The sequence below is a fragment of the Stigmatopora nigra genome, chromosome 15 (assembly GCF_051989575.1).
Source record: "Stigmatopora nigra isolate UIUO_SnigA chromosome 15, RoL_Snig_1.1, whole genome shotgun sequence".
Taxonomy (NCBI): Eukaryota; Metazoa; Chordata; class Actinopteri; order Syngnathiformes; family Syngnathidae; genus Stigmatopora; species Stigmatopora nigra.
The window spans coordinates 3,288,837-3,302,722 of NC_135522.1; the positions used below are offsets into that span (position 1 = coordinate 3,288,837).

Sequence of the window (13,886 nt, forward strand, 5' to 3'; positions counted from 1 at the left end):
ATACGCGTCTTCAGATACGAGACTCGCAGCTGACAACATTGCCGTTCAATGCTAGGAATGCGACCGCGGGTTCGGGCTCTGTCACATTTCTGACATGTTGGAGTCTGGCCAGGTGGGGTGAGGAACGAGGGGGGTGGGGGGGTGACGACGACAGACGAAGAGCATCACGATGGTATCGGTGGACTGCGAAATATTCGACACGCTTCTTTGACGTGTCGGCTGTTGTCAGCCGTTACGAAAGACTGTAAAAAACAAGCTGTTGTTTTGGAAGAAGTCGTTTGAAACCAGAATCAAAACAGGAACGAGTTTCCAAACTGTGAATCAGTGGTACTTTGACTTATGAATGCCTTAATTAACTCCTTGCACAAAGACATGTTAAAAAAATGGCATTTTTCCAAAGGACTTGCCCTAAACTAACAATAAAAAAGACTTTTTATGATGCATGTATTCTTTAAGAGTTGGATAGTTAAGTATACTTCATTTATTATTTTCAGTGTAAATAAAATGCGACTTACTATACAGTAGTAGTTTTCTTATCATTTTATAGGAGGCCATTTTTTATGGATATGGCGACCTTTTGTTCATTTTCACTTCTGGGATTTCTTCCTTAAAACATTTATTTTGATTTATTAGATACAAATGTGAATTGCAATTGAAAATATACAGTCAATTGACTTAGAGTGTAACATAAGATGAAAATCTGAGTGCTTAAAACATGTTAAAATCAGTTAACAATGCTTTTTAGTACAAAAAAACAGTATCTTTTGTTTTTCTTCACTAAAACTGCAACTATATTTTATGGAGAAACTAACTGAAACATTTCTATGAGTTTTTATGTTAACTACGGCCTAGAGGAAAGTAGGGCTCAAAGTAGGAAAGACTATTCCAGCACCCCCCACTCCAAGTGCACAGCGGACAACTTCCGTTCTTCCAGATTAGCCTCAGTGGTCTCATTCTCAGGGTTTCCTAGTGTGAAAGTGCCACTTTCTTTTGATTCGCCCCGTAAGCGAGTGCGTCAGCCATTGGGACGGCTGATGCCGCTTGACGGCCGTGAAGGACACTGGAAATTCCACTTTTGTCCATTTCCAAAGCCCGCTATCGTTCCTACGCGCTCCCTCTCACGCCACTACTGAATTTAAACATTTTAAACGTACTATTTTTACAGTCTGGAAGATTATTCAACCTTTTCAACAGGTGCTCGTGACACAGAAAAGCAGCTTAAAAGGGGGTGAACAACCTGGATGAAGTTGAAAGCAGATCCTAACGAAGATTTTTGGGGGGATCAGATGAAGGATCACAGTGGAGTGCACCGCGCCCTTTTGGGCTTAGCTCGAACCCACTGGGGTGACGTCTTTGGATGGACTGGAAAAGGAAAAGAAGGGAATTATGTTGAGGTTCATGAAAAAATAAAAAGACAAGTCAAACGGTTAAGGGTAGTTATTGTGAAGAGCATGCACCCACATGTAGTTTTGGAGTCTGGCACCTGTTAAAAAGTCATGACCAGACTTGTATGTACAGGTGAATCAAACGCAAACGTCCCGTATCATTTAGTTTCAGTGTCCAAAACAAGTCATTCTGCTTTTCTATGAGAGTATAGGAGTATCGTAAACATGCCTATAGTATATTAGTACATTATATTTATAGGTTTCCCAACCGCTGTGAACAAGAAAAACTAGTGCTGTTTAATATTGTATCTTAATTTTTGCTTGTTTAAATACATATAATGTAACAATAAGACGTGGATTAGGATTTTTCCAGAGTTTCTGAATTAATAATGTGCTCAATTTTTTTCATGAATAGTGCCATAGGATCATTGTGAGGATAAGCGGTACTAAAAATGAGTGAATACAATTAAAAGTTGATTCTAGAATATAGTAATACAGTACTTTTATCGTTTTTTTGCAGAAATAAATAGGTGCATCCCCATGTTTTCTCCTTGTGTGTTTTCCTTATGTTCCTAATTGTATCATCAGCCCACAAATACATATCAGTACAGCAGAGTAGTTTCTCCCCTATTGTCAAGACAGGAGTTTAATTTGAGGACCCGCTAGCTGCTTATGTTACTCTTAGTAGTATATTTGTGTTTTTTCTTTCTGTTACACATGTTGCAGTGTTTTACAGTCAAATTATCTTGTCAAAACAACATATTTAGAATCACTGTAAGTAATGTCACGATGTAGAAACTGTATTGTTGTGGGATGACATTTTTTACCGGATTTATTTCCTTAAAAAAATGCTACAAACAGTTTCCGTTCTGGTGGAGTGGAAATAGCCACCCTAGCATTAAATGTGTAGATATTCCATTTGTTATCGGAGGGTTCAGAGTGTAACGATGGTGACATCGCCCCCGATAAATCACCAGTCAAAAGAGGCCAAGAGGAAACCTCACGGTGGTCTGCCAGCTGGTCGCCATCCAGATCTTATTTGGCTCGTGAGCAACTTCCTCGCCTTTCATCCTCCTCGGAAACATCTGGAAACACGCGTGTCCTCCAAGAAAGTTTGTGACAGGAGCTTTGGGTGCGCTGCCAAAAGATGTTTAGACTTTGACGTCAGTATTCGACAAAAACGCATTCCTGATAATTGTCCACAATTACCGTCAGTCGCCACCTTGTTACTCGCCGGGCGGAAGTTTCAGCGACACTGATTGGTCGCATATACTGGATTCAAATTGGATAATAATCCTGTTTTAAAAAAAAATGGTATGTGGTATAGAAATAGGAATTAGTGCTTTGTGTTTTTTTTAGTGACGTGTGTACATTTGGATACTGTTACTGTGAAGCAGGTGAATGAACAAAGGACTCGTGTCCTCCCCTATCCGGTGGGGGTGCCGTATCCAGACGGGACGTGTTGACAGACGCTGACAGATGCGCCTCGGGCTGGTCCAACCTGTCGACGGTGATGTACGACAAACATTCAAGACGGAAAGGAATTAAAAAGCGTTAGCGGTCGTACCTGGGCGCTCGTGCAATGCAGTCTGTTGACCCAATTGGCTGCCGTTGAAGTCGATTGACCGGACGTTTGGTGGCCGGTCTTTCAGTCCCTTTTGGTCGCCAGTCAAATGTACTTGGATGTTAAACAGTACTTGGATATTAAACAGTACTTGGATGTTAAACAGTACTTGGATATTAAACTGCACTTGGATATTAAACAGTACTTGGATGTTAAACAGTACTTGGATGTTAAACAGTACTTGGATATTAAACAGTACTTGGATATTAAACAGTACTTGGATATCAAACAGTACTTGGGTATTAAACTGTACTTGGATATTAAACAGTACTTGGATATTAAACACTATTTAGATATTAAACAGTACTTGGATATTAAACAGTACTTGGATATTAAACAGTACTTGGATATCAAACAGTACTTAGATATTAAACAGTACTTAGATATTAAACAGTACTTAGATATTAAAGATTTGAAGTTTGATCCTTGGCGCTCATTTAGGTTTATTGACAAGTAGGACATAAGGAAGTAAGATTTGGAAGGAACAATAGTATTTAATTGTGTTCATCTTTTCTGGTCACTGATGTCAATAACATATGACATTCTGTTTTTTTTATAGCTGAATTCAGATTTCCTGTTTTTAGCCTTTCTGCATTTGGACACAAAAGACAAGCGGTGATGAGATTTTTGGAGCATCAGAGAGGAAGTTTTGCCTCCTGTGTGGCGACTTCTGACCCCCGCCATCCTCCCCATCCTTATCAGCGAGCGGAACGTAGTACAGGAGGATCCGACATAGGATAACGCCTTCTTTTGTTAGCGTTTTAGACATTGGAAGTCAATAGCTTGAATTCAAATGAGGGTGGGGTGGAAGAACAATTCTATTCTGGAAGAACTTTGCAGTACACGACTATTAAAGCCACACTGGTGCTGTCCATCTAGCACCCCCACAACAGCACGTGTCAGATGGTGACCCGATTGACCCGTTGCGCTAAAACAACAGCGTGCGGTGGCGAGGGCAGCGCGGCCACGCTGCTAGTGGACGTTAACGTGCACCGACGTGGAGCTTTGAAGTGGACCTGCGCCGAGTTCGGACAAAAGGCGGCCCGGCCGGCGTCAAAGCATGCCTGGGGTGCGTCCGGACAATGAGCAAAGACAGCGGGGCCCCCCTCTTTGCGACTTTTTGTGTACTTTAGGAAGGGGAACCTGCATGTTGTTGGTGGCGGAGATGATGAGGGGGAAGATGTGAAATGACAGAGCTCAGCGTGGCGTGTCAGGGTATTCTAGCACGAGGTTTCAACAGCAACACCAATTTGATTTGAAGCGCATATCTACCTAAAAAGACATTGCCTTTTTCTTTAGCCCACATTAGTGTCGTCCGACACAGAGGAGATCCTAATTGTAATGCTTAGTGGCTTTGTCAAATTAACAAATTACAACTACTACTACTATTACTACAACAACTACAAGTGCTACTTCTATTACAACTACTACAAGTACTACTTCTATTACAACTACTACAAGTGCTACTTCTATTACAACTACTACAAGTACTACTTCTATTACAACTACTACAAGTACTACTTCTATTACAACTACTACAAGTACTACTTCTATTACAACTACTACAAGTACTACTTCTATTACAACTACTACAAGTACTACTTCTATTACAACTATTAAAACTACTACTTCTATTACAACTAATTCTATTGCAACTACTACAATACAACTACTACTTCTATTGCAACTACTACAATACAACTACTACTTCTATTGCAACTACTACAATACAACTACTACTTCTATTGCAACTACTACAATGCAACTACTACTTCTATTCCAACTACTACAATACAACTACTACTTCTATTGCAACTACTACAATACAACTACTACTTCTATTGCAACTACTTCTATTAAAACTACTACTTCTATTACAACTAATTATATTGCAACTACTACAACTACTACTTCTATTGCAACTACTACAATACAACTACTACTTCTATTGCAACTACTACAATACAACTACTACTTCTATTACAACTACTACAACTACCACCATCCCTACTACAACAACCACCACCACAACTACTACACCTACTACCACCACCACCACCACCACTACTACTATGACTACAACAACTACTACCACCACCACCACCACTACTACTACAACTACTACCACCAACACTACTACTATTACTACAAATACCAATACTACCTCCACTACCACCACCAATATAGTGCAGAATATCCAGTAGTAAGACGTATTTGACAGAGATTTTCTCCTATCTGAGTGTGTCTTGTAACCCTATGCGATAAACGGGTGTTCACCTCAACTGCCACATCTGGTTCACTTTAGCTCCAGCATCAACAAGTGCCTCCACCTTCCAACTACATTCCCCCACTCTTATGAATCACAGATATGACCGCAAGTCTTTGAAACGGGCCGCTCCGTCTATTTTTCACGAGCAACAAAGACAGAGCCGTGCTCTCCCCACATGCCGGACAATATGTCCGTCACCTTGCCGACGGGTCGTTTGTAAAGGCAGAGTGCACGTGGCGAAGCCCGCCTTTGTTCACTACGGGGGGGATTCTGCAGTACGATAAAGAAAAATGTTTGGACGAGTTCTCCGGATGGGTTGGATAATCATCTTTTCCTAATAAAGAAAGCATGTTATGATGGAGAAAGAGCACATTATACACTATAAACCTGCTTCCACTATGCATGCATGGAACAAGGCTGCCTTTGTTCGCCCGTCTTGGTGGGTGGAAAATCAAGGTCGCTGCCATTCGCTATAGAAATGTCTTCAAATGGGCCAGCTTTCCTTACAAGGTAGCCATCGCAGTACTAAATGCTGTTTTTAAGTAACTCTTCTTATCGAGACCACTAAATCATTGCGAGCAAATTAAAATCCTGTCAACTCTATTAACGTTCAATCTGAATGGAAAACAAACTACAATATTTCCCATTGTCAACTATTTGTATCACATTCAAATGACCAACACTACTACTACTACTACTACTACTACTACTAATATTACTACTAATACTACAACTACTACTACTTCAATTACTACTCCTACTACAATTACTACTCCTACAACAATTACTACTCCTACTACAATTACTACTCCTACTACAACAACTACTACTCCTACTACAACAACTACTACTCCTACTACAACAACTACTACTCCTACTACTACTACAACAACTACTACTATGCCTACTACTACAACTACAACTACTACTACTACAACTACAACAACTACTACTACAACTACAACAACTACTACTACTACTACAACAACAACTACTACTACTACAACAACTACTACTAGTACTACAGCAACTACTACATAGATATATAAATAAGTATGATACACAACATTGTGAACCTTTTGGTCAATGTAAACCAATGAGGTTAAAGTGATATGCACCACTTAAGTAGGAAAATAATAATAAATGTATATATTTCTTTTAACTAAAAAAGAAGTATGAGTTCAGCCAACTAAATAAACTCACAAGTCAAGCTATCACCGTAAAGATTTTGCCACCGAGGGACGTAATGTCCACCCAGAAGATTTTTTAGAGTTGACCATACTTCAACGCACACAAAAAGTATCAAATTTCATCCATTTTGGATTTAATCATTTTTCAAGACGGGTGCTCAGGATGACGTGAGCTACCATTTCCGTAGCAACGCTCTCAGTGGGCCCTCAACCAGGCACTTTTAGAAGTCGGGGAGTGGTGGGCCGGCATAAGGAAGTTGATGAAGTGAGTGAAGATTTGAGGTGGGTGGACTTTTTTTTGGGGGGGGTGTGCAGGACATTCCTTAGCCAGCTGTGGGTTGGTTGAGGGGGGAATTCTCCTTGAATGTTTGACAAATACAACAGGACACGTGCTATTTCAGTGCTTTGGGCGGTGAGATGTGGGGGGAGGGGGAGAAAAAAAACACTGGCAAGCCGCGGCGGGTGGAATGAGGTGGGAAGGCGATGGAAAAGGTTTTTGGAAGGACAACTAATGACAGAAGCAGTAGTTTAGTCCAGGAGGTAAAAGTTTTTTGCGCCAAAAAGAACAGATTTTTGTAGTCGCATTCTTCACGCCGACACACAGGTGGCGTGACGGCTGTTTTCGAGAGTACAGTCGGTGGAAAAGGGGAGGAGAGGTCAGGCCAAATTGGGGTCATGGATAAACTTAAGTGGTCTTTGTTGGGCTACTGGTTTTTGAGGGAGAAAAAAGTACCCTCATTTTGATTTGCCGTCAATAGCACTGAAAGAGTTACAGTCGGAAAATGGTGTATTTAAAGTTACGGTGGTTTTAGCTGACGTGGTACAATTGTAAGGTCATATTGGGGTGAAAAAGGCAACTAGAGACCGCCTGACCTAAAAGGCTTTATAAATGAAAAATGGCCACTTGACATACTTGATGGTTAAGATGTTTATCTCCTAATGAAGCATTACCAGTTCAACAATCAGGGACGTTGTTTGAGGGCGAGCCTGGATTTGTCATTTGCGGCCAAACACACTTAATGTTAACGACTGCCGTCCTTGTTCATAGCGGCGCCTTTGCCCTGGAGCACGCCACTGTTTAAGAGAGAAAATTATTATTGGAGGCGGTGCGCCTGCAACGGATCACTTATGACTACATTCAATGCCATGTTAACTTAGGAGAGAAGAGAAAAGAGCTATGTTAGTTAGAGATGGGGTTGTTAAAAATAAAAATGCAATTTGACACCAAAATGGGAGTATAAAATAGGGTAAATTGGATTTTTGCAGTAGTTTTGGTAGTAGTGAATGATATTTTTTGCATTTTCAGTAAATTGGATTTTTGCACTAGTCTTTATAGTAGTGAATGATATTTTTGGGATTTTTCTTTCTAACTTGGCTGCCGTTCAAAGCAGTAGATGTCCCATTTTTAAAGTTTTTTCTTATTAGTGTAGTATTGGAGTTGAGTATTTTTTTGGAGTATTGATAGAGTTGGAAGTTCTACTACACTTTAGCACACAATATCTAAAGATAATATTGTCCTACTTTCAAATTTTTGCCTTTTACGGGGTTTATTTTAATCAAAAGTATATAGATACATTTTAAAAAACTCAAAAGTGATCATATAATATATAAAACATCCCAAAAGTTGCATACATTTGATTTTCTGAATCAAAGTTTTGGAGCTACTTAAGGGCAGATTAGAAAGCCACGGCAACAGAGACTCTTGATAAATCTTGTTTAAAAAGAAAGGATGGTTGTGAACAGATAAATGCAATTCCCCAAAAAGAGAAGAATAATGATGTTTTGTCATTGAAAAAAAAAACATTTTGTAAAGAAGACATGCGTCCTTCCCGCGGTTTGGACACGCGCGTTCTCGCCTCATGTCCCAAACCGCTTCCTGAAAGCCAGGGCGCTCATTGAGGACGACAGCGGCGAGGCGACCGCGCCGACCACATTCACTGTCCTTTCTCTTTGCCCTCCCTTCTCTAAATCCCAAATTTGAAAGACTGAGCCAAAGTTGTGCCTGCTAAAAAAAAAAGCCAGCACTTTAACATCTCTCACTACGGATGGAAATGATCAAACTAGTACTGAAATATTGAAAAATGTAAAAAAAAACAACTAAAATTTGGACAAAGCCAAGTAAAACCAGAAGGCAACTTGGTGAATTTGTCCTACTGAGGTGAAGATAATCAAGAAAAAAAAAGCAGTGATCATCAGAAGCATGTGATTCCCCTGTCAAAGTCTCATGATGATTTTCATTTTACAATTCAAGCGGAAAAAAAGCTGGACACGCGCTCAGCCACCGCAAAAAATGCACTGACCCACTTTGCAAAAAGGTGGGCCATTTAAAAAAGGAGCAACTTAGCCAACCACCAAAAAAACAAAAGCACTACAGAAAAGAAAAATATTGTGTTATTTCAACACACTCACAGTTTACCTTAAACCAAAAGCAAACATACAATGTAACAATAGTAAAACAACAGTCTAAAAAGGTATCTGGAAATATATGTTTTTGATAACTATAGCCTAAAAAACATATGCACACTCAACTATGAAAAAAAAGTGCGACTTATAGTCCAGAAAATACGGTAATTTTAATTAAAATAACCAGTTTGACTGCAAATTACTCAAAAATGGTGCAACTTTCTTCACCAAACAAGTTTTTACTATCTTTTGGTGGGTTGAATATACTTCAAAATACATAATACTGTTACATATGCATATACCACCTTAGTTAACAAACTACTTCAAGACAAAGCTCCTCCTCCACTGCAATATTTTGCACCAAAAAACTCCAACACATGAACAGGAGCTGGCTCTAGAGGTGACTGTGTAATTCCCTTCAAAACTTTTGCATTCAACCAAAGCACCTTTTTTGTCCATGTGGCACATATATGGAACTAAATACCAATTACCATAAAAGAAGAGTCTTAAAAAAACCCCAAAAAACTAACACAAAGTGAAAAGAGCTAGCAGTGGAAAATTACACTAAATATTGAGAAACGCTGGACAAGAGCGCCATCAAAACAAACGACAATGACATCATGGTTTCGTTATTGGAGCCCAAAGGAGCCCACGCCCGTGAGCTGTCCCAGCCGGGCCATACCGCCACGTGCACGGCGTGCGTCAACAACAACAACAAAAAACACCAAGCTAAAGTCAGAGGTGGCTCGAGGTCGCGTTGCTAAACAGGCGCCGGGCGGGTTGGGATGTCGGGCCCTATTTCATGGCTCAATCCCTGCTGGGGATTGTGGGAAAACACCAGCTCAGGGCGGGTTAAGTCCAAGGCAGCTGGACTCGCTGTCACGGATGAGCTCCATTTCATAACCACGACGTCACTTTTGAATCAACGGGTGACTTAATGAAGTTCATTTGAGGACAGTTCGATGACGGGAACGCTCTTGATTTATCAGTACGTGCACCAGATCATTTCTGTTCCCATTCGGAATGAATGACCCGCAAAGCCAGAAAATTAGAGGGTCGACAATGACTTTCCGACACGGAAACTTGCACAAGACGATCCCTAATTAAATACTGAAGACACGAAGACCCTTTCTTTAAAAGAGGCGATAACAGCTGCGAAAAAATAGTCAAGGTCAAATACTATCAATGTTTAAGCAGGCTACCGTGGAGAGAAAAAAAAAACATAGAAACAAAACAAAATAATCTTATCTGGACACTAAAACCTTGGCCACGAAGGGCCTCATTTTAATTTATAAGTGCCGAGAACGACTCCCAGTATGAAGCTACATATTTTCCAGATTTCGCTTGACCTGTTTATTTAGACTAAAAAAAGTTTTCTAGCAAGATATCAATCTTGCTAGAAAACTTTTAGTCTAAATAGTCTCCATTAAGTGGATGTATAATACAATCCGCTAATATTACCACTACTACTACTACAACTACAACAACTACTACAACAACAAATACTACTACAACTACTACAACAACAAATACTACAACAACAACAAATACTACTACAACTACTACAACAACAAATACTACAACAACAACTACAACAACTACAACAACTACAACAACTACTACCACCAACACTACTTCTACTACTACAACAACTACAACAACTACTACCACCAACACTACTTCTACTACTACTACTACTACTACAACAACTACTACCACCAACACTACTTCTACTACTACTACTACTACTACAACAACTACAACAACTACTACCACCAACACTACTTCTACTACTACTACTACAACAATAACAACAACTACTACTACTGCAACTACCATCACCACCACCACTAATACTACCACTACTACAAGACTACCACCAACACTACTACTACTACTACTACAAGATATCATCCCATCTTAAAGCATCAGTTGGCGTCATCTTGTAAAAGAAAAAAAAAAACGAAGCAAACCTTTTAATAAATTGGATTTGCCCTAAAAGTGTGGCCGTTTGATTGAATTAGCCAAAAGTATGGTAGGGAAATCAAAAGTAAGGAACCCGGTTGTTAGTTAAGCCATGAGCCTTTCAAAAAAGGACAGCAAGTTGACAATTAACCCACAAGCTAAACGCATCCAGCTGCCCGTCTTCCCCAAATGACTATAATTCTGGGGAAGATGGTCATTTGAGAGCGTACGCAGATTACAAGTCTGGCGAATAGTTGAAAAAAGGCTGCGGCCGAGTCGCGTTCATAATGACAGCATCCCGCTCTCTATTTCCATCAGCGGTGTAATTACGCAGCGGCCTGGCCTCCTCTCAGCCGTGTCATTATCATGCTCCTTTATATCTACCTCAACTTTGATTCGCCAGCCGCCACGTTTTATTTACGGTGCAGCCGGCGAGCACTTTTGCCCTTTTCAGCTTTGGCGCAAAATTCACTTTGATATGCTAAAATGGAAAAGTGTCGACTTGAGGATTGCTTTTAAGGAGCTAAAAAAATAACATTGAGAAGGATTTGGGAGGAATTAAACAGAGATGGGTTGGCGATATGTTTTGCTCAGTGGTAGAAAATGATTTCTAAAGAAAGTTGGGGGAAAATATTAAAAATTTGAATTGGAAATTGGGAGTTTTATTGATGTAGAGATGTTTTGTAATGTTATAAATATGTTATTTAAATTTTTGTATGGTGGTTGTGGACATCCAATCACTGCCAGTCAAAATGGAATGGAAGCTTAGTGCCTTAAATTAAAAGAAAAATTACAAAATAAATAATGGCGGGCGATAAAAAGCAAAAATAAAGTCAGCAAGATCAAACTGAACTGCAACCACCCGGCTCCCTCTACAGGATAACTCAGAATATACAGCCAAAAATATGTCAACAACCCTAATAGACAAAAGAATGTGTAATATGGCTCAAAATATATATCTACCAAATCTCATAGTGATCTTTCCACGACTAATAAACGATAAAATAATCTTATTTCCTCTTTAAAACGTAAAGGCTGCCTTTAAGCCACACTGCCACGATATGAATATGAATGAACTAACAAAAGGTCATCTGGAGGTCATTGATGGTCGCCGGGTACCAATGGGTCGATGATATGTTAGCTTGTGACGTCCCTACACGTCCCAGCGTCATGAGGCCCGTCAGAAACACGGTTCGTTTGTGCCGAAAAACGACAACCGGTGCTCTGGATAAAACTGGCAGCGAGACAAGCATCGCCATTGTCTTCGCGTGAGGCCTGGTGACTTTACACATGACTGGAAAATTACTTTTTCTCGCCATGGTGCAAGTTTTTAAGGAAAATGTGCATTGTAGTTTTGCAATTCAACCTTCATTTATAAACTAAATCTAAAGTATGTACATATAGTGCCGCATTGGTGCTTTATTTCTCAATTATTGTTATTTTTAAGTACTCCCTAATGCTAATAATGTAATTTAAGGGAAAACATTAGTTTTTTATAGTTCAGGTTAATGCTAATAATGTAATTTAAGGGAAAATATTAGTTTTGATAATTCAGGTTAATGCCAATAATAGAATTTAAGGGAAAATATTAGTTTTTTTATAATTCAGGTTAATGCCAATAATAGAATTTAAGGGAAAATATTAGTTTTTAATAATTCTGGTTAATGCCAATAATAGAATTTAAGGGAAAATATTAGTTTTTAATAATTCTGGTTAATGCCAATGATGTAATTTAAGGGAAAACATTAATTCTTCATAATTCAGGTTATTGTCATGATTTATGCATATTCAGGCCTCCCATTTGAAATAAGTTGGACGCCTATCATTGTCAATGGCGATGAATGAGTTAAAGGGAGGCACTTTAAACAAAAGTAGAAAGGATCCAATTGGAGCGCCTCTCTTCTCCACAAGGCCACCTTTGTGTGTCAGAACGTTGCCATGGATACCGTCCCAGAACTGTAAGCCTTTTAACAATTCATCATCTCAGGCTCTGAGCACTGTACTGAAAGAAATTTGCTCACTTTGTCATCAATCTTTTCTGCAAGATTGGGGGAATAAAATACCTCACAATATTTTTTTTCACCATAAAAAAAAAAAAAAAAACACTCCAGGAATGTCCATCTGGGACCGGAATTAATTAAAGTCGAATTACTACGGGCCGGGGAGATATTAAAAAACGGTGAACAGGAGTGACTTTGGCCTTGTGAAGGGAGGAAAGCTTGTGCACTTGAAACTTGTAAAGTTAAAGAAGAGAGACATAATAAATCCTTGGAGACGTTATCAGGAAAACTTCGGGTCATAATATTGAGGAAAAAAGATTTATATCATCAAAATTGTGACTTTTTTTCACTTAGAAGCAACTACACTTACTACAGGGTGAAATTATACCTTATAAATAAGAAGGTTATTTTTAAAATATATACAAATACTCAGCTACTATTTTTATCCATTCGTTGGATTATAGGTCATAATTATATGAACAATTTCCACTAATTATGGGATGATTCACAACTTCCACATTTCTTGACCGTAAATAAAAAATATGATCTTTGTTGATCTACTTTCTCACTAATTGTAACTAAAAGTCAACTAACGACATGACTAACTGAAAAAATTGAATTCTACAAACTATTATTATCAATTTTCCCATTAAAATTCACAAATAATGTGATATTTTGCGCCTTCACCATTTCTTGCCTAAATAAAATAAACTCCTTTAGATCAATATTTAATATTTTACTTCAGAAATTTACCAAATTAAGATGAAGATTAACATGAAGATTATTACTATTTCAATTCCACTTTTCAGCAAACTTTCTAAGCTCAATATCACCATCTAGTAGAGTAATATTAAAATAATAAAACAAATAATTTCCTGTCAAATGCACTCCCTTGCCCCAAAAACGTTTCTCTTCATAAAAAAATAAAATAAATTATGGCCAGCCCTGAACCAAATAAGAATCCAAATCTAGTAAAGTTCAGTAAATTCCTAACACATATAATAAGGGTGAATTCTGCCAGTAAAACAGTAAATCTTATTAAATTAAGCC

At 38.8% G+C, this 13,886-nt stretch overlaps 1 protein-coding gene across 2 annotated transcripts in view; it reads right to left on the bottom strand.

The window, feature by feature from the left end:
- Positions 1-587: 587 nt before the first annotated feature.
- Positions 588-13,886, bottom strand: part of tbcd (tubulin folding cofactor D) — a 31,801-nt gene continuing 18,502 nt past the window's right edge. For both annotated transcript variants that reach the window (XM_077733914.1, XM_077733913.1), the window contains 3 exons: positions 2,595-2,886; positions 2,390-2,522; positions 588-1,362 (listed from right to left, as the gene is read on the bottom strand). In XM_077733914.1, coding sequence (XP_077590040.1) covers positions 2,812-2,886 — 75 coding nt within the window. In that variant the 3' untranslated portion in view covers positions 588-1,362; positions 2,390-2,522; positions 2,595-2,811. The remainder of the gene's footprint in view (positions 1,363-2,389; positions 2,523-2,594; positions 2,887-13,886) is intronic.